Source organism: Lonchura striata, chromosome 6 (assembly GCF_046129695.1).
Source record: "Lonchura striata isolate bLonStr1 chromosome 6, bLonStr1.mat, whole genome shotgun sequence".
Classification (NCBI taxonomy): domain Eukaryota; kingdom Metazoa; phylum Chordata; class Aves; order Passeriformes; family Estrildidae; genus Lonchura; species Lonchura striata.
Genome location: NC_134608.1, coordinates 53652866 through 53679665, shown reverse-complemented (window position 1 = coordinate 53679665; position 26800 = coordinate 53652866). Strand labels below are relative to the sequence as shown.

Here is a 26800-nt window from a genome sequence, read left to right as displayed (position 1 = left end):
GTATTATGACTTCTCTCCAGATTGTCCAAAATCGTCTAAATTGGGGCTGTGGGAGCTGCTGGGAGCCAAGGTTGCCACGGGGGGAGCAGGAAGACTGAGGATGATCCGGCGTCTGCCACAGAGAGCCACCACCGACCCCCTTGTCACCCCTGTGGGGCTCCCAGGTGGGTCTGTCCCTGTTTTTGGGGGTCCCAAGGAGTGGGAAGGGGTCTGGCATGTGCATCCCGGGGCTCCGTGGGGATGCTGCTGCTGGCACTGATCCTGCCAGGCTGGCTGTCTCAAGGAATGCCACCAGCCCAGGGAATGTCACCCGTCCTCGATGGGGACAAGAGCGCTCGCTCCACCCTTTATCCCCAGGGGTGGGCACGGGGCTCCCGGAGCAGCCCCGGCGCCCGGGTCAGCCCGGCTGGAAGGGGACCCTGCGGAGCTCCGCATTCCCCCGAGGGGCCCCTTCCAGCCCGAGCTGGGCTGGGGAGAGCAGGACCGGGGTCCCCGGGGCGGCTTTGGGACCCCCGCTCCCGCCGAAACCCCAGACGGAGGTAAAGCATCGAACCCGGCTGAAGGCAGTGCACGAAGGAGCCCGCTTTGGATAAGGAACTGTGTCATGGCTTCCGATCCCAGGAAAAGGGGCTGTCCCCTCCCCTCGGTGTCCCCCGCCCGCCCCGGGTGACTCGAGGGGGGCGCGGGGGGAGGAGGCGGGGCAGGGGGGCTCCGTGGCTCCGCTGGCGGCTCCGGGAGGTTCTATGGAGCTGAAAGGGGAGGGAGGAGGGTCCCTCTTGCACCCGCAGCCTGACCTCCTGAAATGAGGGGGGGGGCGAGGCCGGGGAGGGGCCGAGGGGCTCCGGGGCTGGAAGCACTCGCAGAAGTCCTGCCCGGTGGTGGGAATAGGGATGGGGGGACATCTGGCACCTCCTCTGCCGGGGCTGGGGGCGGCTCCGCAACCCCCCGCACCCCAGGGACAGGCGACCCCGGGGTCTCGGGGGGCTCCGTCCCCGTCCTGCCGCAGGGTTCCCGCGAGCCAGGCCGCTGTCCCGCCGGTCCCTGGCCGGGAGCGCCACGGGAAGGGGTTGGGAGCTGGGGAAGGGGACCCCGAGCCCGCGGTCCGGGAGCGCTCAGGCCTTCAGCTGGTGCCACTGTGCCACCGCCTGCCGCGGGCGGGCGATCATGTCCTTCCAGTGCTTCACCTCGCCGGGACCGCTCTTCCAGGACAGGTAAATCTGCGGGAAACGCATCCCTGGAGCCGCCACGGCCTCTCCATCCCCATCCCGCTGCCCGGCGCTGATGCCTTCACCCCCAAACTGCTCCAGCCCCGCTTTTCCGGGCTCGGCACGGATCTGGGCTATTTTTATCCCTCGATTTTCCATATGGCACCGCGGAAAAGCGCGTGTGCCAGCTCTCGCTGCTGCTGCTGCCACCTCGGGGAGCCGGTGCCACCGCGCCGGCTCCGCGGATCATCGCCGGAGAGCTGGGATGGAGCAGAGCTCGCTGCTAATTATGCGATCAAAAGTGATTAGCGAGCCTCAGGCAGCGGGCGGGGTTTTAACGGAGAGTGGGATATCATGGCCACTGCCTGTCCATCCCTGGAATTGAGTTCTTGGATGTGCCCACAATGGGGACGCCGCCACCTCCGCCCCTGCCCGGCAGCCCGCGGCGATGATCCAGGGATTTATTTAATGGATTTATCCCAACTGCTGTGTTTTCCCGACCCCAGCGCGGCGTTTGGGGAACATGGGCGGAGATTATGGCGCTGGTTTGTCATCACTGTGCTAACGATGAGCTGGGTGATTTAATGGCTAATTCTGCGGGAGTAATCCCAGGGGCTGGGATCCATCCCTGTGTGGCTCCCCATGTTCCATCCCTCCATCCCTGCCTTTCTGGGAGAGCTCCATCCCTCTATGGCCATGACACCCAACGCAAGGGGCCCACACCACACTCCACACTGGAGATGGCACCGGGCGCCGGCAGCCCTGGGCCTGGCTGTCCCCAGTTCCCACCTGGGTGTCCCTCAGACGTGTCACCCACCTTGCCGATAACGTCATTGCGGCTCAGCCTGTCCTTGTCCATGACGGTGATGACGATGGTGGTCTCGCGCAGCCGCTCCGTGGGGATGTCGAAGGCGAAGGACTCGTTGAAGACGGGGTTCAGGCACCTCTTCATCACCACCGTCTTCTTCTTCTCCACCCGCTTGTCCTTGTACATCAGCCACACCTTCACGTAGGGATCTGGCGGGAGAGGAGCCGTTCTCAGCCCCAGATAGGAGCCAGGGAATGCCACCTGGGATCGGGGCCAGCCAGTGCCGTACCTGAGGTGCCCCCGATGTCCATGGCTTTGAGGTTCCGTGCCTTGATGATGTTCACCACGATAGAATTGGCTGAGGGATTGTAGCACAGCGACAGCAGCAGCTCCCCGCGGCTTCCCTGTGGGACACACATGTTCCCTGAGGACACCCATGGCCCCCAGACCTCCTCTGTGGGAGCAGGGTGCTGGCATGGGACCCCCCTCCAGAGCAGCCCAAGAGTGGGCTTTGGGAAAGCACAGAAAATCAGAGCAGGAGGAAATGGGGCCACCCCCAGTGGGACATTTTCTGGTCTTGCTGGAGGCAGGAGCAGGAAAAAAACTTTCATTTTAGGTCTACCTGAAACAGTTTGATTTGACCCAAAATGAGACTTTGGGCTACTTAATATAAAATTTGGGAAGAGAGAAATCTCTGTCAGATGTTGAAGTAGAAAATGTTCCTGTTGGGATGGGGTGTGGTCCTTTTGGGACACTGCAGGGACAGGGAGTCACGTCCCCTCCCCAGGGGGAAGGGGGGGTCCAGGGCCTTACGCTGCCATCACTGCAGGGCTTCAGGTCCTTCCAGAAGGTCTGCATCTGGGTCAGGTCCACCTTGTTGAGCGGGATGGACACCTCTCCAATGGGATCATTGCGGCTGAAGCGGTCGTAGTCCAGGACCTGGAGGTACAGCACCCGCTGCACCACCTTCTCGTAGGGGAACCCTGTGACAGAGATGGAAAAGCCAAAGGAGATGAGGAGCAGTTCCAGGACTGCTCCACCCTTCCTGTCCTGGTGGCAAGACCCTGGCACCAGGCAGAGGATGGGGATCAGCCCACGGCACAAGGAGCTGCTGCCACATTAATTCCCACATCTGCACCCACCCATGGGGGCACAGAACCTTCCAAACCTTCCCCTACATCCCCTTTATGGGATGCACATCCAGCCTGGCCTCGGTGGCTTGGCCAACCCATCGCATCACCACCAGCCACCATTCTGGTGGCTTGAGCTGAGCTGAGCCCAGGAGGCTCCCACGAGGCTCTGCTCCCACCCTGATCCCCTCCAGCCCATCCCAATCCATACCTTCGAAGAGGAAAGTCTCATTCCAGTGTGGGTTGAGGTTCTTCCTCTTGACCTTGGTCTCCAGCTTGTGCTTCTTGTCGGGGAGCAGGTAGATCTTGACAAAGGGGTCGCTGGTGCCGCTGAAGTCCTTGGCTGGCAGCTCCTGCGCCTTCATGATCTTCACGGTCAGGGTGGACTCCTGGAAGTTGTAGCCGACGCTGAACTGGATGCGGCCCAGGTTCTCCCGGCTGACGCCTTCGTGGCCCTCGTCATCCTCGGAGCCCGGGGAGAGCTGTGGGAGGGGGAAGAGGAGGGGGATGAGCGCACAGACGGGGACTGGCGGGGACCCGGCCCCCGTCCCCCAGACCCCAGCCCCGCCAGCTGTCAGGGGACATCAGCCTCTCCCCGGCTTCCTGCTGCCCCCACCGCTTCCGACGGCTCCTGGCTCGGCGCCACTCGTCCCGCGGAACGGGAGCTCCAATTAGCCAAATTCCTCCTGACAGCGCATCCCTCACGTGTCCAGCACCGCTCGCTCCCTCGTGCCAGCCTGGGGGACTCGTCCGCGGCGCGTCGGCTCAGCCGACGGGGACTTGGCACAGCGGGCAGGGACGTGCCGGAGCGCTTGCGGATGGCGCAGGGAAGAGCTGGGAGGGTTGGATACCGAGCGTGGAGACCCCCAAACCCAGCACAACCCACCCACCCACCCACCATGAGCATCTCGCTGGTCAGGGAGTTGACCAGGTCGGAGACGGAGGAGTGCGGCTCCGTCTTGCGGTCGGACTCATCGAGCGGCGGCTGTCCCGGTGCCGGTGCCGCATTCCCAGCCTTCCCACCGGCCGGTAACCTGCAGGAAGAAAGGCCTTGGAGGAGAGGGGCCGGGAGCCGAGGGCGAGACAGCGAGGGGCTTCCCGGGCGCCCTCTGCCAGCGGAGACTGAGCCTGGGCTGTGCCAGCGCATGACGGACGCCGCCGGGACACGCGGTGGCTGCAGCCCGCCAGCATCCCGGCCCTGATCCCAGAGCCAGCTGGTGGCCTGGCACCTTTAGGGCACGGCAGCAGGTCCCCCTGGCCACATCCCACGGCGATGGCAGGGACAGCATGGTCCCCACATCACCCGCGGCTCTGGCTGCTCCTCACACACCAACATCCTCTTATCCAAGTGGGCACCGGAGTGCTCCACATGGGCTCGCTGTCCCCTGCCCCACTTCCTGTGCCTGAGACACCCCTGGGATCGCTGTCCTGGCTGTCCCCACACGCGGTGGCTCCCGGGCACTGTGCCGGGCAGGGTGGGCAGCCAGGAGCGGTGGGAGGCAGACGGACAGAGCAGTGATGGAGGCAGGCGGGAATGCACCGAGGCCACACTGCCACGAGGCACGGGGACAACGGGACACAGGCACGTGGCGGAGGGGACAGGTAGCCTGGGATGCTCTCACCCTCCTGCCACAGCTCCTGTCTGAGCTGGGACATGGTGACAAACCACCAGATGGACCGAGAGGTGCAGGGACACACGGGAAGCCACAACATGCCACGGACACACGCCACCACGCCAAGCACACGCAGACACACAGGGAAGGGACATGGTGAGGCGATGGGGACACCCACACGCACACACGGGATGGCACCCAGAAAGGACCAGAGAGGCCGAGAAAGCTGGGGAGGCAAAATTAGGTTAAAACCAGGGAAAATGAAGGTGAAGGAGCCGGCGGTGGGGCCGCTGAGCGAGAAGGCGCCGGTGGAGCCGGGAATACCGGCGGAGGTCACGGATAGCGGGAAAGAGAGCGGGAGAGAGCAAAAGAAAGGAGGAGCAGCGTCGTCCAGCGCCGGCCTGCCGGGAGGGAATGGGAGAGAGGAGCGGGGCGGGTGGACGGACAGACGGAGTCGCCGGGACAGGAGACACGCCGAGGAGCCGGGCTGGAGCCGCCGGGGACAGGCTGGAAGGAAGAAGCTGCGAAACAGGGATGGAGGAGATGTTTTGAGGAAGAAGAGCGGGTGGTCGGCAGCGTCGGGGGCCGGGAGAGAGCCGAGGCTGCCGGAGCGCGGCCCCTCCGCCGGCTGATCCCGCCACGTCCTGCGGAGTCCAGGGGACGAGGAGCGGGAGGGATGGAGGTGGGGAATGCCATGCATGTGCTGGGATGGGGTTTCGGAGCAGGGAGCTGAGGCAAGCGGGCAGCGGGGTCTTGCGGCACAGCCACCCACCCGCCGTGTCCCACGTCCCCGTCCCCGCGGCACGGGGCAGCCGGCGGCCGGCACGGGCTGCCGGTGCTCCCGGCGGGGACCGGCTGCGCAGCGCGACGCCAGGGAGGGAAGTGCTAAAAAGATGGAGCGAAACCAAGCGGAGCAGGGTAAAAATAGCCGGCGGGCGAGAACGGTGCCAGTTCATCCGCACGCCGAGCACACGGGGAGGCAGCGCCCGCCGGCTTGCTTCACACCTCCTCCCCTCTCCGGAGGGGATGAACACCCGCTCCCGGCGGCGCACGGACCCTCTGCCTCTGCCAGCCAGCGCCGGTGGCCGCGGCCGGGCGCCGGTGCCCGGGCTGGATGCGCTGCCGAGCCTGCGGCGCGCCGGGAATGCGGGGAGCAGCCGGAGGCGAGGGGCTGTGCCGCGCTGGAGAACGGGGGGTACCACATCCTCCCGGCCTGTGGCGCTCGCTCTGCCCCCCTGCCACCGCAGCGGTGTCCCCGGATCCCCAGGGGAGCTGCCCATCCCGCCGGGATGGAGGCGGCAGCAGCGTGTCGGGATGGAACGCGGCTCAGCCCATGCGGCATCACTTGGGGGGTACCCCCCGTGTCCCCCTGTCCCTGAGCGTGTCCCCCCGCCCCCCCTCCCCGCATGCAGCCAGGGCCGGAAGGGGCAGGAGGGGAGGGAGGAGGGAGGAGGAAGGGATGGGGGTCCTCTCGGTGCCGCTGCTCCAGAGGCAGAACCGCGGGTGCCGCTGCCGGGGAGAGCTCAGACGTCCCGGTGCCCGCTGGGGCCACCCTGTGCCGCTCCAACCTTCGCGCTCCACGAGGCCAGCCTCCTCCTCCTCCTCCTCCTCCACCCTGGGTGAGGCCCTCGTCTCCTCCTCCTGCGGGACTGGCCTCGTCCTCGCTCATACCTCTTGTCCCCCTGAGCGTTCGCCTGGTTCGGCTGCGTCCCAGCGGGTTGCAGGTCGGGAATATTGGCAAAGTCATCTTGCTCTGAGAGTCCCAAAACCAGGGATAGCACCACCATCCGGCCTTCCCTGCCCGGGCGGCCCCGCCGGCAGCGGGAGAAAGAGAGAAAGAGAGAGGAGAACACAGCGTCAGGCGGGGAACCGGCAGGAGCCGGCGGCGTCCCGCGGACCCCCGGCGGCGAGGGGACCCCGGCTGTCCCCGCCGGCTCCTGCGAGGTGACGGCGGCCGGAATGGGCGCACGGGGCTGCGGGGAGAAAGGCGCCGGCTCCAGGGAGCCCGCCAGGCGTGGATACCCGCGCTGTCCCTCTCCTCCACCGGTCCGGGCAGGGAGGATGCCAAAATCCTGATTAAGGGGGGGAAAGATGCCTGGAGGGGCTGGGAATGAGGGAGAGCGTGACAGCAGTGAGGTGCCAGCATCATTCCATGGAGGAAGGGGTTGGCGGTGCCATGGCCAGGCTATTCGCCCTCTCCGGGTCCTGCCCGGGTCTGTAACTGCGTTTACGCCGCGGCGCCGGGGAGGGTGAACAGGGTGAAAGAGTGAAAGAAAAATCGATGGATGGGGAAAAAGGCGGTGGGAAATGACAGCAGCTCCTCCGCTGGGAAGCGGCGCTGACTCGGCACGTCTGGGCTCTGCGGCTGCTCCCTCTCCGCCAAGTCAGGCTGGAACCAGCCCCGGCGCTGGGTAAACAGGGAGAACGTGACCCTCGGGATGGCTGGTGAGCCGCAGCTCCACACTGGGAAGCTGGGAAATGGAGCTGGGAGAGACCTGGGAGAGGGTAGAGCGGAGAGGGGATTGTGGGCAGTGCACCAGGGTGCCTGGAGGAAGGTTCAACCCTCTCACCAGAGCAGGAGGGGGTGGGATGGGCACCCAAATTTGTGTGTGTCATCTAATCCTGGTGCAAGAAGTGCTGCGTCAACTCATGGAGGGGAAGGGTCAGTCCTGCATCCCTCTCCAAGTGTCACCAGGCTGCAGAAAGCAAGGCTGGGACCTCAGCATTCCTTTTTCCAGAGTGCCAGGGGGCAAACAGCGGCCAGGGAGGAGCTGGAGAATCCAAGGGAAGATGAAGCCGGGGGGCCCGGCTCTGCAGAGGAGGGACAATGTCATGTGCCGAGATACGGTGACAACACGGGACTCGGATTAGTCCCCGGGGTTTGATGCTGCAAACCCAGCGCTGATGGAGGAGATGGGGTTAAGGCGGATTAAAGATCCCGCAGCTCCTCTGGCTGGAAATGATATCGGGACCCAACTCACGGTCACCCCGATATGGGAGACTCTGCCATCCTCACTGTGACAGCTTGGGACAGTCACTCCCTGGGGACCTCGCTGGTGGCCGTCCCTGGGGGTGGAAGGGGATGGCCAGGGCCGTGGCAAAGCACACTGGGGAAGTGCATGAGCCCCTTCCCTGAGCCCCCCGTGAGCCGGGGGGACACGGACCTTCCTGCAGGCCATGGGCAACCTGTCCCCAGGGGGGTGACAGATGAGCGGCTGCACCGGGGCATGTAAAGGAGCAGAGGAGAGAGGGATGGAGAGAGGAATGAGCAGAAGGAAGGAGCAGAGGAGAGATGAATGGAGAGGAGCTTCTAGAGAGGGTTAAGCAGAGGGATAGAACAGAGTAGAGGGGAATGGAGAGGGAATGGAGAGAGCAAGGGAGCGGAGGAGAGCGATGGAGAGAGGGGTGGAGAGAGCAAAGGAGCAGAAGGATAGATCACATGAGAGGGTGATGGAGAGTGATGGGTGCAGAGAGAGCAAAGGAGGGGAAGGGACGGAGGGAGGAATGGAGGGGGGTGGAGAGGAGAATGCAGAGGGCAGTGATGGCGAACGCACACTTACAGGAAGGACTTCATGTCCAAGCCGCGGTTGCGGATTTGCCCCACCACGTGGTCCCAGCTGCCGGGGTTGGAGCGGCTCCTGCCCCCGGCCATCCGTTGCTTGGAGCCGGCGGCGGTGCCCTGGCGCGCCGGGCCGCCGCGGGAGCCCCGGGAATTGGCGGCGGCGGCGGAGGAGCCGCTGTGGGCCTGGAGGTGGCCCAGGCTCTGGCTGGTGGTGGGCTGGCTGTGGTTGGCGCGCTGGTGCTGGCTCAGGGGCTGCTGCAGACTTTGCTGGCGCACGAGCGTGCGGGGCCTCTGGAATTTGGGATCGCCTGCTGAGGTGGGGATATACTCAAGGGTAGTGGCTGTGGACAGGGTGGAGTCCTCGAAACTTAGGGAGAGGAAGGGTAGAGGAGAGGAGAGAAAGGAGAAGAAGGTGAAGGGGCAAAATTGGAGGAAGGAAAAGAAGAGAGTTAGAGAGAAGATGCCCCAGCGCAGGGAGCGCTCCGGCGGGAGCCAGCGGGGGCAGCGCCCGGATCCTCCGCCTCTCGCCCGCGGCTCGGCCCTGCCGGCGGCACGGGGGGCTCGGGCCGCCACCATCCTGCCTCCCGGGGGCTCGCCGGGGCCGGATGCCCACCCGCTCCCGCGGCCGCCGCTCCGCCAGCGCCTGCCCAGCACGCCGGCCGACCTGCTCTGCGGGATAATTAGGCTGCTGCGTGAGGCAAATCCCCTGGCGCCCGCTGACGTGCTGCCAGCCAGCCCATCCCAGCGCCCCAGTCCCTCCCAGTCCAGCCCAGCACCCAGCAGCGGCGCCGCGGGGGCTCGGCGTCCCATCCCCTCCGTGCTGGACGCTGCGGGAAGGGGGGAACCCCGCAGCGCCGCGGCGGGGGCCGAACCCCCGTGGTGGTGACATTCCAGCGAGGCGACCCCAGGGCCAAGCCAGGCTCCAACCGGGGTGGGAGATCATGGGATTGGGGGGATACGGACGCAGCTCTGGTGGGACACGGAGAGTGGAGCAGCCCGGCCCGGGGCGGACGGGCTTCGTGTGGGCGGCGGAGCGGAGAGAGCAGCGGGATGCCCCAAGGAAGCGGCGCTGGCCATGCAGCACATGCGTGGCACAGCCCATGCAGCCGCGCCGGATTGCCCACGGCAGCCTGGGAAGCTCGTGGCCACGAGATCAGGGGAGGAAATTCCTCCCGGGACCACCGCCTGGCACCGAGGAGTGGCCTTGAGCAGCAGCCCCCGACCCTGTTCCCGTCTCGGCGCTGCCGGCTGGGAGCGCGGGGCGAAGCTGTGCCATCGTGCAATGCCAGCAGCGGGGACAGAGAAGGAGCAGGGAGGGATAGACAGCTCAAAAAAAAAAAAACAACAAAAAAAAAAGGAGGTGAAGAAAGAGCGAAAGGTGGGAGAAAGAGAGAGAGGAGTGAAGGGAGTGGAGAGGAGCGGAGAGCTAGGATGGACGGAGCCCCACAGTCGGGACCGAAGGCACTGCCCGGACGCTGCCGCCCCCCCACTCCGCACTGCCGCCGACCTCCTTTCGTTTTCCTATCGAATCCTAAATTAGTTCAATTTACAACCTCTCAGTCACAGGAAACTAAATCTGGCTCCTGTCGGCCCCGCGCCAGCTGGAGGCGCGAGCTCCTCCAGCGCCGTGCCAGGCGGCACCGCGCCCTGCCCGTGCCCGGATGGATCCCTGGCACCGGCACAGCCAGACCTCGGCCTGGACCCCCGGGACACTCCAATCCCGGCGGCGCTGCGCCAGGAGGATGCTGGAAAACCGGGTGAAACAGGGCGCTCCGCCACGTCCCCGTAACCCTGCCCTTGCCGCCTTGCTCCATCCCATCCGTCTGTCCGGACTCCCAGCGGGGGAACGGCTGAAGGCTGCGCCGCTCCCGCTTTTCCTCGCCTCTCCCTCCTGCTTCCCAGTGCCCGACTGGAGCGCAGCGGCCTCACGCCGAACGGGCGGTGTCACCGAGCTGTCCCGGAGCGCCGGCGCTGCTGCCGGGACCCCCCCGGCTGGCACATCCCAGCGCGGAGAACCGGAGCAGAGACCGGGAGCGCCGAGCAGAGCCCACAGCCGGCACACCGCCGTCATCCCCCGCCGGAGCTACGGCGCTGCCAGCAGTGAAAGGTCTCGCCGAGACCCCCACCCGGCCTGGAGCCCCGCAGAGCCTGGCAGAGCTCGGATTTTCCCCAAATCTGATCGGAATTTCCCCAACTTTTCTCGGCATCAGGTGGTGGTGCCGGCGCCGGGTCCGGTGGCTGTGCCGGGGGCCAAGGGAGCGCACGGAGGGAAGATGCCACACCCTGTCCCTGATTGTCCCTGAGCGATGGGAGCATGGGACAGCACCTCCTGCCTTTGGGACACCACCGAGGTGACGCTGCCTGCCCTGAGAAGCCGAGCCGGGACTGCTGAGCCGCTTCCCACCGGGATTGGGCAGGGCAGCCCTCAGCACTGGGGACAGCACCAAAAGGCGCTGCTCCCGCCCGGCTGCCTCCTCTGCTGCCCCTGAGCCAAAATACCGCTGGGAGAACGGGAAACGCCTCCTCTCCCTCGGCACGGTGGTCCTGGGGACCTGCTGGTGGCCCCGGGGACCTGTCGGTGGCCCCCATCCCAGCGCATCCGCAGCGGGGAGCGGGCGGCCGGGCCCGCCCAGCCGGCTGTGGCTGCGGCCGTGCCGTGCCGGACCGTGCCGTGCTCACTCACTTGGACAGGCTGAGCTTCCCTGCGGCCAAGTGGCTCTGCACCGTGTGCCAGCGGCCCCGTGCCGCCTTTCCAGCTCCGGGCTCGCTGTGGGCGGACAGGCTGCTCCTCATTCCATCCTCGCCGAGCCGCTGCTTGTCCCCGGGCCGGCCGTCGCGGTCCCCGGACAGCCCGGCGGCGGCCGACGCCGTCAATTTGGCCCCTGATAACAGAGAGCCACTGGGCCGGGCCGGCCGCCGGACCCCCCCAGAAAGACACGAAGGGAGCCGGACGGACACACGGGTGGACGTGGAAAACGTGGGGAGCCGTCAGGGAATGAGGGGAGGGCGACAGAGCCGGAGGGGGCAGACGGACAAGAGACGGACAGACAGACAGAGAGAGAAAGAGAGACATCAGCACTGCAAAAAAAAAAAAAAAAAAGGGGGTCCTGGCCGCGGGGTGCGCGGGGGCCTCGGCAAAACATCCAAGAGAAAGGGCGGAGGAGGGAGAGGGGTCGGGAAGGAGGGTCCCGCTCGCCGGCAGCCCAGCCCCGGGGGGACCCGTCCCCGCACCGAGGGGGTGCCCCCAACGCGCAACCCCGTCCTGGAGGGAGATCCCGGCCGGCCCCGGGAATGCGGGAAGGAGGGGTTGCTCGTCTCCATGGGACGGCCCATGGGGTGGCGTGCGGGGAGCCCGGGAGCAAGAGGAGGAGGAGAAGGAGGAGGGAAAGGGGAAGGAAGAGGAGGAGGAAGGCGAGTGGGTGCTGCCCATATACTCACTACACGGAGCAAACTCGGTAAGGAGAGACTCACTTGAGGGAAAGGCGCGGATCACCGTACGGAGCGTAAGGAGAAATGTTTAGGATAAACTCCTTGGGAGGGTAGGAGCTCCATTTCTGCTGCACTGTGTTGTCATTGTTATTCCAAAAGTCTCTGTCTAGATCGCTACAGCGGCCGGATTCCGGGGGAGAAAGAAAAGGGAAATACAAGAGAGAGAAGCTGAATTCCTGCGAGAGAGAAGGAAAAGCAGCCCTCCGCCCCCGGAGCGCCAGGATCCTGCGGAGAGAGACAGGGAGCCCACCCCTCGGACACCAACACACACACACACACACACACGGGCACGGACAGAAGGATGGATGGAAGGATGGGAAGAGCTGCGGAGAGACGGGAGCGGGCGGCTCCACCGGCTGGGAAGGAGAGAAGGATGGTGACAGAGGTGTCGGTGAGCGCGGTGCCTGCACGGCATTCCCAAATGTGTGTCCGTGCGCCCTCGGCACGCGTGTCCGTGTGTCCTCGCCTGCTCCGCAGCCGGGTCCTGGAAGCACTCGGTTAACCATGACACTACTGCGTGTTGGGGACCCTTGTGGATCCCTTCCCTTGTGGATCCCTTCCCTTGTGGATCCCTTCCTGCGAAACCTGTCTCCTGCCAGCAGAACCTGGCAGCAGAAGCTGGATCTCCTGGCTCTGGGAAGCCACTGGAGCTGTGAGCCAGGGTCTGGGGGGCTCAGCAGCTCCCCGCTGGTGCTGGGAGACTGGAAAAGTCTCCAATGCCCACCTGCAACTCCAGGTTGATCCTGGCTTTATGGAATGTGCTGGAGTTTGGGAAAGCTGCCTGTGCCATGACATTGGGTGGGATGTGCCTTCCCCTCCATTCCCAGCTCATCCTGTTTGACTGGGAGCAGCCGTCCAGGTGTCCCTGCACCCCGATAACACACAGGCCAGACATAAGAGGAAGTTTTCCATAGGCTTATTCCAGGCAGGTGCTTTCTCCCTCCCGGTGGTCCAGCTCCCTCCTCCCTGGAGGCCTGCAGAGGGTGTGGAGAGGCAGTGCTGGATCTGGGATGCCCAGGAGAACGCCCTCAGCTTCCAGCCTCCACTTCACTCCCTACCCAGTGCCGTGGAATGCCCCAGTTCGGCTCTCCGTTCTCCATGGAATAGCCTGTGGGATGCAGAGCCACTCCAGCCCCGCCGGGCAGAGCTCAGAATCCACACACCCAAGCCTGGAGCATCCCTGGGGATACCCACGCCGCTCTTCCTGTGACTCCATCATGCCCACGGCTCAGTGGGATTTATCAAGGATGCTGGAGACACCCACCAGCTCTCCCAGTCTCCTGGAGCCCCTCTCCCACTGGGAGAAGGGATGGCCACCTCTGTCCTTCCTCTCCTCCCCCCCCATCCTGGCACCTACTTGATGGTTTTCTTTTCACTGCGGCCTCGGCTGGAATCCGGAGTTCCCACAGTCTCCAGGGAAGTCTTGTAACGCTTTCCCTGTGTAATGGAGAGGAGAGGGAGGTCAGAGAGTCACAGAGGACCCCTGCAGTATCCCAGTGGAAGATGGGAGCTGCCACCACGTAGAGAGTTTGACCTGGATTTTGCCCTTTCCCTTATGATCTCCATGTTCCATCCCACCCATCCAGGCAGAAAAATTCCCAAATGCTCCATCCCTTGGTCCTTGGGGGCTCATGCCCTGTGTCACCCCAAGGACAGCATGGCCACAGCCACCAGCATCCCATTCCATGGCCTCACTGGGAAGGAGTGGATAATTTTAAGCCTAATTGGGCCTGAATTAATTGAGTTCACCTTTCCCAGTGCCAGGAAAGTGCTGCCATAGGATAATGAAGCTGGAGCTGGCTCCAAACTGGGGCTGGTAATCAGGGCACTCCGGCAGGTTCCGAGCGCTGCTCTGAGCCAGGGTGGGCAGGAGCCAATTAGTGCCAATTATCCAACAATTGGGAGCGAGGATGCTCCATGCAGTGCCAGGTGGATGAGGTGGGATGGGAACAGCTGCTGGAGCAGGATGGGGTGGAGAACCAGCCCTTCCATCCCACTGATCCTGGATCTCAGGAGGCAGGCCTGACCCAGCCTGCCCATGGAATGGGAATGTTTCTCCTTTCTCCTTCTTCCCAGCCTCTTCATATCCACATGGAGCCATCTCCTTGGCTTGCAGGGACACCTGGACCCTCAGCACAGTGTCCTTGGACAGCCATGGGCTAATCCTGTTGGGAGCTGCAGGGCAACACCTGGACCTCCTTGGATGCCCGTGGACTAATCCTGCTGGGAGTTGCAGGGATGTTGGAACTTGGATGTCCATGGGCTAATCCTGCCAGGAGCTGCAGGGGAACACCTGGACTTCCTTGGTTTCCCAAGGGCTAATTCTGCCAGAAGTTACAGGGATGTTGGATCTCCTTGAATGCCCAAGGGCTAATGCTGCTGGGAGCTGCAGGGAAACACACCTGGACATCCTTGGATTCACACTGGCTAATCCTGCCAGGAGCTGCAGGGATGTTGGATCTCCTTGGATGCCCAAGGGCTGATGCTGCCAGGAGCTGTAGGGGAACACCTGGACCTCCTTGGATGCCCATGGTCTAATCCCATCAGGAGGCACGAAGGTGCCTGACCTCGCTGGATGCTCATAGGCCATCCCAGAGGGAATCATGCCCCAACCCGGCACTCATCCTGGCTGTGGGGGCTCGGGGCTGGTGAGGGCATGGCAGCGGTGGCCGCGTGGGCACGGCCTGGAGCCGGCTGGCCAGGCTTGGCCGTCGCTCCCACACAGCCGCTCCAGCTCCGGGTGCTGTCGAGGGCCGGTTGGGATGCGCCTTCCCGGCCAATTCACACTTGTTTGTTCCTCTGCCAGCTCCAGCCTCTTCCTTTCCAGTGCGTTTTCCTCTGCCAGCTCCCTCTCCCCATCCCCTGGGTGGCACCTGGAAGGGCCCTTCCCACCCACCGCCCTCCCGCTGCCTCATCGCCATGCGGACCCCCTCTCCCATTCCCAAGGGAATGCTGCCTTCCCACGGCTGGGGGTGGGCATCTCCCTGGCGGGAAGCGCCGCTGCCATCGCAGCACTTGACCCAGATTCGATTCCGATGGCGAAGGCAACGTGGCCGAGCATGTCCTGCTCCCAGGAGAGGAGCAGGAGGAGGAGGAAGGACGCGGGGCGGAAGGGAGCGCTGTCCCAAGCCCCCGGTGGGAATCAGGGAGGGAAGCAGGGATGCACAGCGGGCGGCAGGAATGGCTCACGGCACCCGGCGCTGCCAGGGACGGGCTGGCCGCCTTCCCACAGGGCTTTTCCAGGCAGGAGCGTGCCCAGCAGGACAGGGGCCAGCTCGTTCCGGCTCGTCACCAATATATATCCATATATTTGGAAACTTCCCTTTGTGCCACACAAACAGTTTCGCCCAAACATTTCATTAGCACATCCGGAAGAGCCCAAATAAAAGCTGCAGCCGGCAGCTCCGGGGAGCTGCCTCCGCTTGGCTGCTGCCCTGGAAGAGGGAATCGCCCCCTGGCCGGCGGCAGGAGGAGCACGCCGGGATGCCGGGAAGGCGGGAGGGAAGCCGGACACTCACCATTTTCCGCTGGCACCACTGGCAGATCCCGCAGAGGACGATGGTGACGCTAAGGCTGACGGTGATGATGGCTGAGACCAGGAGGACGTCGCGGGAGGGGGTCCCTGGGGGGAGCAGAGCGCAAAGCGGGGGTCAGACCTAAATCCTGGGCTGTTCCTGGCGTGCGCCGGGGTACAGGGAGGGAAAACACTGGGAATGTGGTCCAACAGGCTCCAACTCCATTCTGCAGTGTCCCGTCACGGTTTCTGGGCAGAAACCACCCTCTTGGTTTCTGGGCTCTGGGCGAGTGTGTCCTGGGGGGAATCTGGCCTGAGCACTTCCCGGGAGCTCAGGCTGGAGCTTTAATCCCCACCGGCACCATGGGAGCGCCGGCACGGCTGGCAAAGGCCACGGCTCCTGCTTTGTGGGCCGATCCCTCACAGATTCATCCCAAATGGCAGTGCAGACCCACTCCTCCCCCACCTGGCCTTGGGGACAACCTTGGGGACCCCAAAAGCATGGGAAGGAGCCATCAACCTCATCCAGCACTTCCACTCATGTCCGTGCTCCCATCTTGTGGAATGACCGCTGTGGGATGAGAATACGAACCCAAGGCGGCTCGGAGGGGTCCAGCGGGACCCCAAACTGGCTCAGCTTTGTCTTCAGGCAGGGCCCCCACCACAGCATCCCTGTGGATGCTCTGCATCCCGCCGTGCCCGCTGGGATGGGATTGTCCGTGGCGGGAGCCCCAGCTGGTGGTGGGAGGCGGCGAGGCCGGAGCAGCGCCGGGAGCGGTGCTGCAGTATAAATATTAAACAATAAATGTTAATAATTAATTCACCCGCAGACCTTGTTATTGTAACGAAAATTCCCGGCGGCTCCGAGGCCGGGGTGAGTCAGAGTGGACCGGGAGGGGGGATCGGGGCTTTGGAATCGCCCCCATCACGTGCCGGGGCACCCAGAGCTCCCACATCCCCGCTGGAATCAGACGAGGAAAGGGCATGGTGACCATCCAGGGGAGATTTATAAAAATTCCCAGAGGAGTAGATGAGGGTGGCATGCGGTGGGGGTGGTTTTGGGGACAGGTCCCCCTTGCAGCACCCGCGCTCTCTCCATCCAAAGGCAGCTCCTCCATCGCTCCCGGATCACGAGGAGCCTGTGTATAAAACTCACATAGCAACTGTTGCCTAGGAGGGAATTTGGGACCAGCCCTTAATTTCCAACATTTATAAACCCCGGCTGGATAAGCTGCCGGGGGAATGGGAAGCAGCCGGCACGGCCGGAGAGCGCCGGGCGCCCCTCCTCGGGTGGGACCCCGACCAGTTCAAGCGGCACCGGGGCTTACTGGGCGGGCTGGGAATTGGGATGAGCTCTCCTTGCCCCGCCGCCTGGAGATCCCTGCTCCAGCTTGGGAGCACCGTGACCGCTCTGGCTTAGCCCGGAGCTTCAACAGATCCTCTTTGCGGGGTCAAGCTCATCCTCAAATTAGTCTGGAGAGAGGGAGTCAAAGGAGAAGGCGAGGGAAGGGTGGGCACTGCGGAGGCCACCACGGCCGTGGCAGCGTCCGGAGAGGGACATCAGTGAGCGCCGGTTCCCGGGGCCAAATTCCCCGTGCCAAGGTGCCACCGCACCCCCAAACCCGGCGTCAGCCCATGATCCTGATGGATTCACCAGCGGGATCCTGCCTGGGGGGGCTCCAGGGGGTGTCCCTGCGTACGGGGTGGGTCCGGCCCTTCCCGGTGGGATCACGCCGTGTCCCCAGGGCGAGGGGAGCGATTCCAGCCCCCAGGCTGCGCCGCCCTCAGCATGACTTAAATGACTCGTTTTCCAGGCAATTAGAGCTCGATTAATTAAAGACTCGGAGCCGCTCGGAGTTCCTGGCGCGTCCCCACCCCCTGGGCGCGGTGTGGGGGTCCCTGTGCCTGTTGGGATGCGCGGCACGGGATGCCCTGGGGCGGGTGGATCCAGGGGGGACGCGGGGAGCTGCGTGGCACCGGGACACAGCCCCGGGAGCGGGTGACAAGGCGAAAACACGACGCTTGTTTACGCCGCCGCTGGCCCTCCTTCCCCGCCGCTCTCCATAAATCTCCGCGGCTGCCAGCGCGGATCCAGGCGGGAGCACGGAGACGGCTGGGTGGGACTTGAGGGTCCACGGCCATGGGGTCCCTGCGGCCATGTCCCAAATCCCAGCAGTCTTTCGCTGGTCTTGCTTCATCCCGAGGGCACAGTGAGGCCACACGTCCCTCCTCGGAGGTATCGAGGTCCCAATCCCGTCCCACGTGCTGGCAGAGCAGGGGATGCTGCGGAGGCTGGGAAGGGGGTGGAACATCCCTGCGGATCTTTCATCAGGTTTCAATGCCACTTGACGGGATATAATTCCACTTTTCCAGGCCGTTATTGATGAGGGGATTACCTGCCTCCTTAGCGCCGCAGCTCTCCAGCGTGGGATTTGTGCGGTGCTGCGTGAGCCAGGGAAAAGGGTCCCCGTTCCAGAGGGAGAGGGCTCTGGATGCAGGCAGAGGGTCGGAGAGAGTTCTGGATTCAAGGAAAGGGTCTTCATGACATATTTAGGTCAAGCAGAGAACCCCGTGCACCCTTCACAGTGCCCACTTTGGAGCGGGAGATGGGAAGGTTTGGGAGGCAGGGATGCGGTCGCGTGCTTATCCTCCTTTATCCGCCGCTCATGAGGGCTCGGGATTAGCTGACTCCGGAGAACGAGCGAGCTTTGGCCTTTGTGGATGTGAGGAAACACTTCACACCCGACCCCGGCACAAGGAGAGGTGCGGAGATCCAAGAGGGATTAGTCCTCTCCAGCGGCGCGTGAGCCGGAGATCCGGCGAGATGCGCCCGAGGCTGGGAAGAGCTGCCAATGCCGACGGATCCCACACGCTGCTCAGCTCCAGCATGTGCAGGAATGGTGGATGTGGGAGCTGTGGCACAGCCCATCCCAGGGACACCCAGAAGTGTCCCTGAGCGTCCTGGTGTCCCTGGGCATCCTGGTGATCCTGTGCATCATGGTGGCCTTGGGCATCCCAGTGATCCCACACATCCCAGCATCCCTGTGCATCCTGGTGGTCCTGGGCATCCCAGTGATCCTGCACATCTTGGTTGCTTTGGGCATCCCAGTGATCCTGCATATCCCAGCATCCCTGTGCATCCTGGTGGTCCTGGGCATCCCAGTGATCCTGCACATCTTGGTGTCCTTGGGCATCCCAGTGGTCCTGCACGTCTTGGTTGCTTTGGGCATCCCAGTGATCCTGTACATCCCAACATCCCTGGGCATCCCAGTGATCCTGTGCTTCTTGGAAGATGTGTGCATCCCAGCGAGCCTGCACATCCCAGCGTTCCTGTGTGTCTTGGTGGTCCTGGCGTCTTGGTGGCCCTGTGCACCCCAGCAGCCTCGGACACCTTGGTGGCTCTGTGGTGCTGGTGGCCCTGTGCTCACTCAGCTCCAGGACAGGCATGGCTTGAGCCCGGCACAGTGAGACCATCACGCTCACGGGCAGCTCCACCCATTTCCCCCCAGTTCCTTGCTTCCCTGTGCCAATCCCAGGATTCAGACCCATCACCTCCAGCCAAAACCCACGGCCCTGGAACAATGCTGGGAAGGCAAAGCCCCTGCAAGAGGCATCCAGGGATGGTTCCAGCTCTCCCAAATGATAGCTCCTGCACAGGATGGAGAGGCTGGAATCTTCATGGAGTACCAGAGGCTTTGGATGAGCAAAGGCTTTGGAACAAGCCTCACACCTGTGGCAGCACGTCTGGAACCGACCTCTCTGCAGGTGTCCCAGTGAGGATGGCCCTGTCCAGGCTCTTAGGGCCATATTTTTGGATCCAGACCCTGAAATTCCCAGCTTTTGTGGACACTGTCTCCCTGGCAGCTGCTCAGTATTGCAGCCCCATCTCCTGGAGCATCTTCCCACTCACCCTGTTCCAGCGGCAAGATTCATGGATGCCAAGCACCCTGGGGGGGGAGGGGAAATCAAAGCTATGGGGACCCCCCGCCAGGCCAAGCTCCCACTGAGCTCCCTGGAAATGGTGATCAAAGCCGACATCCACAGCTCCACACGGAGAAACGGCTCCATGTGCCAAGCCGCCAAACCGGCAGCGGAAACGCGTGCATTCCCGGGAAAAGGGCAGCGGGAGAAGGTGCCAAGCGAGCAGCGCGTCCCTCCACCCCCCTCCCCTCCAACATTCCACGGCGCGCCGTCGTCGTGAGCTGCGGAGCCGGAGCGGGATGTGACGCCGAGGCTGGATGGGGATGGTGGTGCCGGGGAGGAGCTGTGGGATGGGAAGGGATAGGGCAGGAATGTGGCGTCGGAGCAGCCCCTCGTGCTGCCGGGGTGGCGGGCCACACGGCATCGAGCGAGGTGGCCGCCTTGTCACGCCGGGGCTTCCCAGATGCTGCCTGCCTGGCGCCAGGCCATTAATTCCTCCTCTTCTCATCCTCCCACTCATTTGCTTGATATTTCCCAAACCTCTTATTTTTAGGATGCAGCTGAAAAGCTGTGAATTTGCAGCTTTTGCTCCTGTGCAGGATCCCAGGCGCGGGGCGGGGAGGGGGAGCGGGCCAGGACCCCGGCGGGCACAGCAGGAGCGTGGAATCCAAGCCCTTGGCACAGGGAGAGGGAGAAGGGATGGGCAGGGAGGGGGACGGGGCTTTGCTGCCATCCCTGGTAACAACCCAGTGGGCATTTTGGGAATGCTGCGAGCCAGGCTTGGAGTGTCACGTGGAAGAGCTGGAGGGCTGGGCCAGCTGGGCCTGGCGGTGCCACCTGCCCACGTGCTCCCAGGGGCTCTGTAGATGTGAGGGATCACTGGAAGCCCCTCGGCCATCCCGCTGCCCAGCAGGATCCTGGGATGAGCCCTGGGGGAGAGGAGTGGTGCCACAGCTCAGCACCCCAGGCGTGCTCTGGGCAAGAACGGGCGTCTGCTCCCCATCTGTCTGTCTATCCATGCATCCCCCTCTCCAACACATCCATCAATCTCTCCATCCATCCATCCGTCCATCCATCCCTCGTACACATCTGCCTCTCCATCCAGCCATCTGTCCATCCCCCGGAGCTGTCAATCCGGCTGGCTTTGCCTCCCCCACGCCGAGCTGCCAGTCCTGGGGGGCTTCGGGCGGCAGAACCTACCAACACCGGCCCCACCACAGGGGGCTGGGGCAGGTGAACACCGTCCCAAAACACTGCACGGCTCCAGCCAGATGCTCCCAGACATCCCCTATCCCTGCCAGCTGCCATGCATGGATGAGACCCTCCTGTGTCCCCTCCAGCCCTGATGCCACCTGTCCCCGCTCTGCGGCCATGGCAAGCGGGAGCTGGGGATGGAGGGAGAATTTGGCAAGGGAAGGCGCTCCTTCCCTGGTGCTGGGCTATTTTTGGCCAAGGATTTCCGGAGAGCCGTGTGGTTTCTCTGCCTCGTGGTCCCCACCCTGTCTCTCTTCCCGAGGAGCACCCAGAACCCTGGCACCCCCTCTGCTCCCGCGGCTTGCATTCATCCCCATCCCCATCCCCATCCCCATCCCCATCCCCATCCCCATCCCCATCCCCATCTCTTCTCCCAAGAGGATGCTGCTCATCCCCCAGCCAGGCTGATGCTCCACGTCATCCCTGCTCCAAAATGAGCCCTTGGGCATCGCTCCCCACCCTGGAGTCACCCCAGCCCCCCTTCCCTTGGCGCAGAATCCTCTCCTGGCTCTGGCAGCGGGCACGGAGGAGCGGGCTGGGCTCTCATCCCGAGTGGCACTGCCAGCTCTCGCGCCGTCGCCACTTAGCCTCTCGCCCCGGGGCTCTCCATCATTCCCGAGCCCTTCGGGTGACAGCAGGAGAGAGGGAAGGCAGAGAGCCAGCGGCTCCCAGGGAACAAGGGCGGGCAGGCTCCTCGCAGCCCATCCCAGCTCCACGAGCCCCGCGCTGGCTTCCCCAGCTCCCTGATTGCCCCCGGGCAGCGCCCCCCACTCACGTCACCCGGGCTCCACGTGGGTGACAGCCAGGCCACCGTGGGGACAGGATTCCCGCAGGGAGTTCAAGGATGGGGGATGCTCAGGGTCGGCCACAGCCCTCAGACCCGGGGGCTGGTGGTGCTGGGCGAGGAAGAGGAGGCTTGGAGGGGAACACACGGAAAGATGGAGAAACGCTGCTCGGAGGGAGGAGGCAGAGGAGGGGAATGAAGGGCCGAGGAAGGCCCCAGAAGGAGGACTGGGGACTCAGATACGGGAAGGGAAGGTGCCCGGGGGGCAGTGGGGATGGTGGAAATCCTCCAGGGGAGCCTGATGCCGGGGTTGCATCCTCCAGGGTTACAGAGGCAGGGTCATCCATGGGGCAGCACGGATGGTCATCCATGGTGGAGCGGGGACAGGACTCATCGCCCTCCCGCAGCCACCGGTGTCCCGCAGGGGAAGAACCGATCACCCCGCCTTCCCTGGACAACCGGGGCCCCCCTCGGAGGGCCGGGAGCGGGGCTGCTGTGCTGCGCTGTCCCTCCGCCGCCGCGCCGGCTCCGTCCCCGCCGGCGCGACCGCTTCCCTTCAAACCTCATTAACTCCCCCCAAGGTGACCCTCTCCCTCCTGCAGCCAGGCCCGGGGACGCCAGGAGGGGACGGGGCGCTGGGGGGGCACCCGGGGCTGGCAGGCGGGCGCGGAGCCTGCCGTGCCACAGCCACGCTGGCACCCACAGGGGTGGGGGATGCTCCGCTTGGCGCATCCCAGCCCGCCGCTCCCCACGCCCAGCCTGGCCCCACACACGTCCCCCAGTCCCCCTGCCAGGCACAGCCAGGGGGGTCCGTCCCCCTGCTCGACCCTGGGGCTCTGCCCATCATGCCCGCGCTCCGGCGGCTCTCCGGGAGCCGTTCCCTTGCCGGATCCATCCATAATGGATATTGTAGCTGAGCCCCCGGGGGCCGGGGGGTGGCAGCGATATTATCTGCATCTGTCTTCATTCCCCGCTCCCCCCCCTCCTTCCTCGGCAGGCGGAAAAGCCGCGAGATCAGGCGCTGGAAAAGCCGCCTCCAGCTCCTCTCCTGCTCCTCGGAGTCAGGGGGGATCAGCAAGACCTCCCTGCCAGACCCCCTGCCCGGGGGGAGCCCCCCAATCCCTGCCCTTGCTGTGCCCCAGCCGTGCTCAGGGGGGTCCTGGGACACGTCAGTGCGGGCGTGGGGAGGCTGAAAGGGTAGGAATTGGTGGCGATTGCTGGGAGCAAGGAACCCCCACCGTGGGGGGCTCGGCATCCGCGTGGACCCCCCACAGCCACGGGGAAATGGGATGGAATCGCCGTGGGGGACAAAGGGCCGGGGTGAGGCCGCGGGGGATGTTCCGAGAGGGCGGCAGGAGCATCCCTCGGGCTGGAGCAGAGGGGCTGGCAGGGAGGGGGACCCCAGAGCGGACAGGATGGGGGTCCCGGGTGGGTGTGGGGCTCCCGCTCCGCGCCGGCGCCGCGCGGGACGCGGGGCTGCAGCAGGTGCCCGGCTCCCGGCGAGGCCCGTGCGCTGCCATCCCTGCGCTCTTTGTCTGCCTGCCCGCCCGCCACGCTCCCTCATCCCGCTCCAGCCCCTCCGCCGGCCCCCGCCTCGCTCCTCGCCGTGTGCCGGCTCCCTTGGAAGGCCGGCTTTTCTCCCAAGCCCTGGGGGAGCCGCTTCCACGGCCGCGCCAGCACCAGGGGCTCCATCGCCCGCTCCGAGGCGGTGCGGGGGGAAAACAGGCAGCTGCTGCCTGGTTATTGATTCACCACCTCCAGCCGCCGCGCGGCTCTGCTCGGAACGCTTCCAGCCGGGAAAGATGGGGACGTGGGGAGCAGGGCCCCCGGCACCTGCTCGCTGCGCTGAGATGGAGCTTCGGGGATGCGAATGTCACCCCAGAAGGGACGGCTGGCGCCAGCAGCGGGGATAGGGATGGGGGAAAGTCTGGCAAGGGGAAAGGAGCTGTCCGGTGTTCCCAAAGCAAGGGGGACGTTGTCCCTGTGGCACAGAGGGCACCTTTGCGGGCAGCCCCAAGCTCTGCTTCGCGCTTGGTCGCGGCTCTTCTGACATACCGTTTGGTGGTCCCGCAGCAGCACAGCCCCCTGCGGCTCCCCAAAAAAGCCTCCAGCTGGCAGGAGCCGTTTTGGGAAGCACCTCGGCTTGATCCCAATTCCCAACACCCCTTGCCAGCTAGGACCAGATTCCCTCGAGTGTCTCCAACCCCAGAACCAGACTGCCCCAGCAGCACCTCTGGGCTCCACGTTACCCCCCAGATCCCTCTTTCCCTGGGCAGCAAAGTTTCCCGAATTTCCCGGCGTCTTCTCCCCCCATGAAACGCAGCCAGCGCTGGGGGCCGCAGCCACTGTCCCCGCACGGTGACACGGAGCAGGGGATGAGGAGGACGAGGCTGGTGCCACCTCGGCCAGGGTTCTGGGGGGACAAAAGGCACTGCTTCACTCCGGGATGTGGCTTGGCTGGTTCTTTCCAAATCCTGCGGGGGTGTGAGATGTCAGCACCCCCTCAGCCTCCATCGGGGTGGGGGACAGACCCGGCACCCCATCAGCACCACGTCTGGAAAATCCGGGAAAGGTGGGAACATCCAGGGAAGCAGGCAGTGCCAGGGTGCTTGCACAGGTGTGTGCACCCCCAGCACCCCACGGCTCCAGGCGCCACGGCACAGCCGCCGCCAGTGACGTGGGAAAACTCCCACGTGACGGGCACCCCAGCAGCTGAGGAGCACGGGGTTTGGGAAGCGGGGACAGGGGGTCTGTCCCCCCAAATCCGGCAGCCCGAGCTCTGCCCTGGGAACTTCCAGCCTGCCAGACAGAGCTGGACACGGCACAAGCAGCCGTCGGTGGCCCACTGGCCGCCGGCGGGGACATCTGGCAGGGACAAGGGGGACAAATTTGGGGCAGGTGCAAAGTTTGGAGGGGGAACAAGGCAGGAACAAATCTCGGGCACCGGCAGGGAAGGGCAGCCCTGCCACACTGCTCCCGGCAGGGACAGGCTGGCGTCCCCCCTCGGCCACCCACCCGCCGGGTGACCTTGGGCCAAGCAGTGCCGTGCCGCGCTCCGGGCATCCCTGCGGGGTCGCGGTGGCACGGGATGGAGCCGCCGCCGGCGGGAGCGCTCAGCCTGCGGGCAGGCGCAAAGTTCCCCTCGAAGGCGGCTCGGCCGGAGCTGCCAACTCCCGGGCAGCGGTGACGCCGTCACCTGCCCCGGGTGACAGCGCGTGGCGGTGCCCGGCGCGCCCCATTCTGCCGGATCCCGCAGGCCTGGCACCTGCAGCTCTCCCCGGCGGCGCCCGCTGTCCCCGCGTCCCCGCCGGCACGTCCCCACGCCACCGCAGGACACGCTGTCCTTCTGCCCGCTCCTCGGGCCCCGGGACACGGCCGGGGACAGCTGCCAGGCCCCGCCGATCCGCATCGCTCCGGCAGCATCCCTGTGTCTCCGCACCGGCTCGGGCACCCCCAAAACGTCCCCGCCAGCGTCCCAGATTCCCTGGTGCGGGGCCGACTGCTGCCTTCCGAGCATGAGCTCAGCAAATCCGCGCCGGAGAAAGCCCCTTCCCCAGCCGCCCACCCCCGCGTGTCCCGGTGTCGTTCCGGAGGTGCAGCAGGACGGGGCACGGGGACCCCCAGAAGGACGGAGGGGGCGGGAGGTGAGGAGCAGGGATGTGCTGACCGCTGGATGCTGGTCTGGATGCCGGGATTTGGGGCTCTCCCGGGGGTCTGGGGCTTTGCTGGGGGTCTGGGGAGTGGGATGCTGCCCCTGGGGTTCGGGGTGTCCCGGGGGGATCCGGGGCTCCAGCAGCTCTGCAGGGCGAGGAGAGGGGGGATGTACTGGGTGCTTGTCTGGGCGCCGGCACCCAAACGGGGTTTGGGGCACACCCCGTGTTTTTTGGGGGGCTGGGGAGCAGGATGCTGCCCGCGGGGGTTGGGGTGTCGCCGGGCGGGAGGTGTCGGTGGCTCCGGCAGCTCCGCAGCGCGGTGACAGCGGCGGCGGTGACTTTCTCCCCAAACTACCGTAACTCCCGGGGAGGCGCGGGGGGAAGCGGGCAGCGGCCACGGCGGATCCCCGGGGGAGCGGCGAGCGGTCGGCCACCCCCGGTGCGTGTCCCCGCGCCCTGCGTGTCTCCGTCCCCCCCTCCCCGGCGGCCCGGGGCTCACCTGCGCTGGCAGCCTCCGGGTGCAGGTACATGGTGGCGGGCGGCGGCGGGGCGCGGCGGGGCGGCGGGGCGGCGGCTGCCCGGTGCAGCGGGGCCGCGGCTCATCAGACGGCGGCGGAGGCGGCGGCGGGAGGGGGCGGCGGGGCGGGGGGCGGCGGCGGGGCGGCGGGGGCCCGCATGCGGCGGCGGGGGGCCGGGAGCCCCGCGGAGCCCGTGCTGGCCGCCCGCTGCTGCGGGGTGCGCGCGTGTGCGGGTGCGTGTGCGGGTGCGTGTGCGGGTGTGTGCGGGTGCGTGTGCGGCGCGATCCTGCATCCACTTGCTGCTCGCTGCTGGCGGGATTGGAAACTGCAGCCGCCGGGAAGGGAGGAGGGAGCGGAGTGGCGGGGGGGCGGGGGGGGGGTCTGGGATGCGCACGGAGAGAGGGGGACACGCGTGGGATGGTGACACCGCCCGCGGTGACGCCCCCGCGAGCCCGCACTGACGGCGCCGGTAACGCGGCTGCGGGGTCGCGGTCCCCCCGGATTCACGTGTCTCACCCGCGTGGGGAGGGGGACACGAGTGGCACGGGGCAGGGACAGGCGGGCAGGCACAGGGGCGGCACACAGGGCCGCCCGCCCGTGTTCTCACGATGGAATTCCCTGAGGAGGCCCAGCCCGCCCCGGGTACCCGCGCACACGCGTGGGGCCGCGCGCGGGATCCCTGTCGGCCCCCGCAGGCTCCGTGTGCCGCGCTCCGGCGGGATCCAGGCCGGGTTTTGTGTGAGCCGGGGCGCGGCGGGCGCTGCCGGGGCACTGCGGGCGCGGCGGGCGCTGCGGGCGCCGAAAAACACGGAGTGGATTTCGCGGAGCTCGCTACCCTTATCCCCCCACCACCACCCATCGCGCAAAGGCCATTCCCGGCGAATTCCTGCTGCTCCAGTCAGGTTCCAGGGGCGCTGGCCTGGGCGTCCCCGGGGTGCGAGGGGGCGCGGCCAAGGAGGAGGCTCTGCTGATGCAGGATGTGCCCACAGATGGAGGCAACGGTAGGGGGAAAGATGGTGGAGACTGGGCATTTTCTCCTGGAACTGGGAACTGTGCTGGCTCCCAGTTTCTGTTGGGGTGAGGGGATCAGAGATCCATCCCAGGATGGGGTGATGGGGTCAAGGACTCATCCCAGGATGGGGCAATGGGGCTGGGACAGTCCTGGCTGGTCCAGGACTAGTGAGAACCTCCAGAGGCAGAGCCCAACCTGACCTTGTGGAATGGAACTCAGACCAGATGACCTTTAAAGGTCCCTTCCAACCCAGACTCTTGGGAATAAGTTGGAATCTCTCTGGACTTATACTGGGCCAGGAAAAGGCAGGAAACCACCACAGCCATGGCTTGGAAGC

General features: G+C 65.5%; 1 protein-coding gene across 9 annotated transcripts; it reads right to left on the bottom strand.

Annotated features, from left to right (window-relative positions):
• Positions 1 to 1079: 1079 nt before the first annotated feature.
• SYT7 (synaptotagmin 7) lies at positions 1080 to 25495 on the bottom strand. Of its 9 annotated transcripts, XM_021555963.3 has the most exons (13): positions 25433 to 25495; positions 15326 to 15429; positions 13165 to 13244; positions 11790 to 11921; positions 11002 to 11217; positions 8317 to 8685; positions 6428 to 6553; positions 4042 to 4177; positions 3355 to 3625; positions 2827 to 2996; positions 2303 to 2417; positions 2023 to 2222; positions 1085 to 1217 (listed from the first exon to the last, which is right to left on the bottom strand). In XM_021555963.3, the coding sequence occupies exons 1-13, from the start codon at positions 25461 to 25463 to the stop codon at positions 1113 to 1115; spliced, it is 2055 nt and encodes a 684-aa protein (XP_021411638.1). In that variant the 5' UTR covers positions 25464 to 25495; the 3' UTR covers positions 1085 to 1112. The 9 variants fall into 9 exon arrangements, with proteins under 9 accessions (XP_021411644.1, XP_021411641.1, XP_021411643.1 ...); XM_021555966.3 differs by lacking the exon at positions 11002 to 11217 and having other exon boundaries at positions 1084 to 1217; XM_021555962.2 differs by lacking the exon at positions 1085 to 1217 and having other exon boundaries at positions 1231 to 2222.
• Positions 25496 to 26800: the final 1305 nt, after the last annotated feature.

Bases quoted from the DNA above. Each gene is read 5' to 3' on its own strand.
- SYT7 (XM_021555962.2), bottom strand. From the start codon at position 25,463: ATGTACCTGCACCCGGAGGCTGCCAGCGCAG. The intron at 8,686-11,001 runs GTGAGTGAGCAC...CCTCTCCCTAAG, and splicing joins GGGAAGCTCAGCCTGTCCAA to TTTCGAGGACTCCACCCTGT. The intron at 4,178-6,427 runs GTATGAGCGAGG...TTCTTCCTGCAG, and splicing joins AACGCTCAGGGGGACAAGAG to GTTACCGGCCGGTGGGAAGG.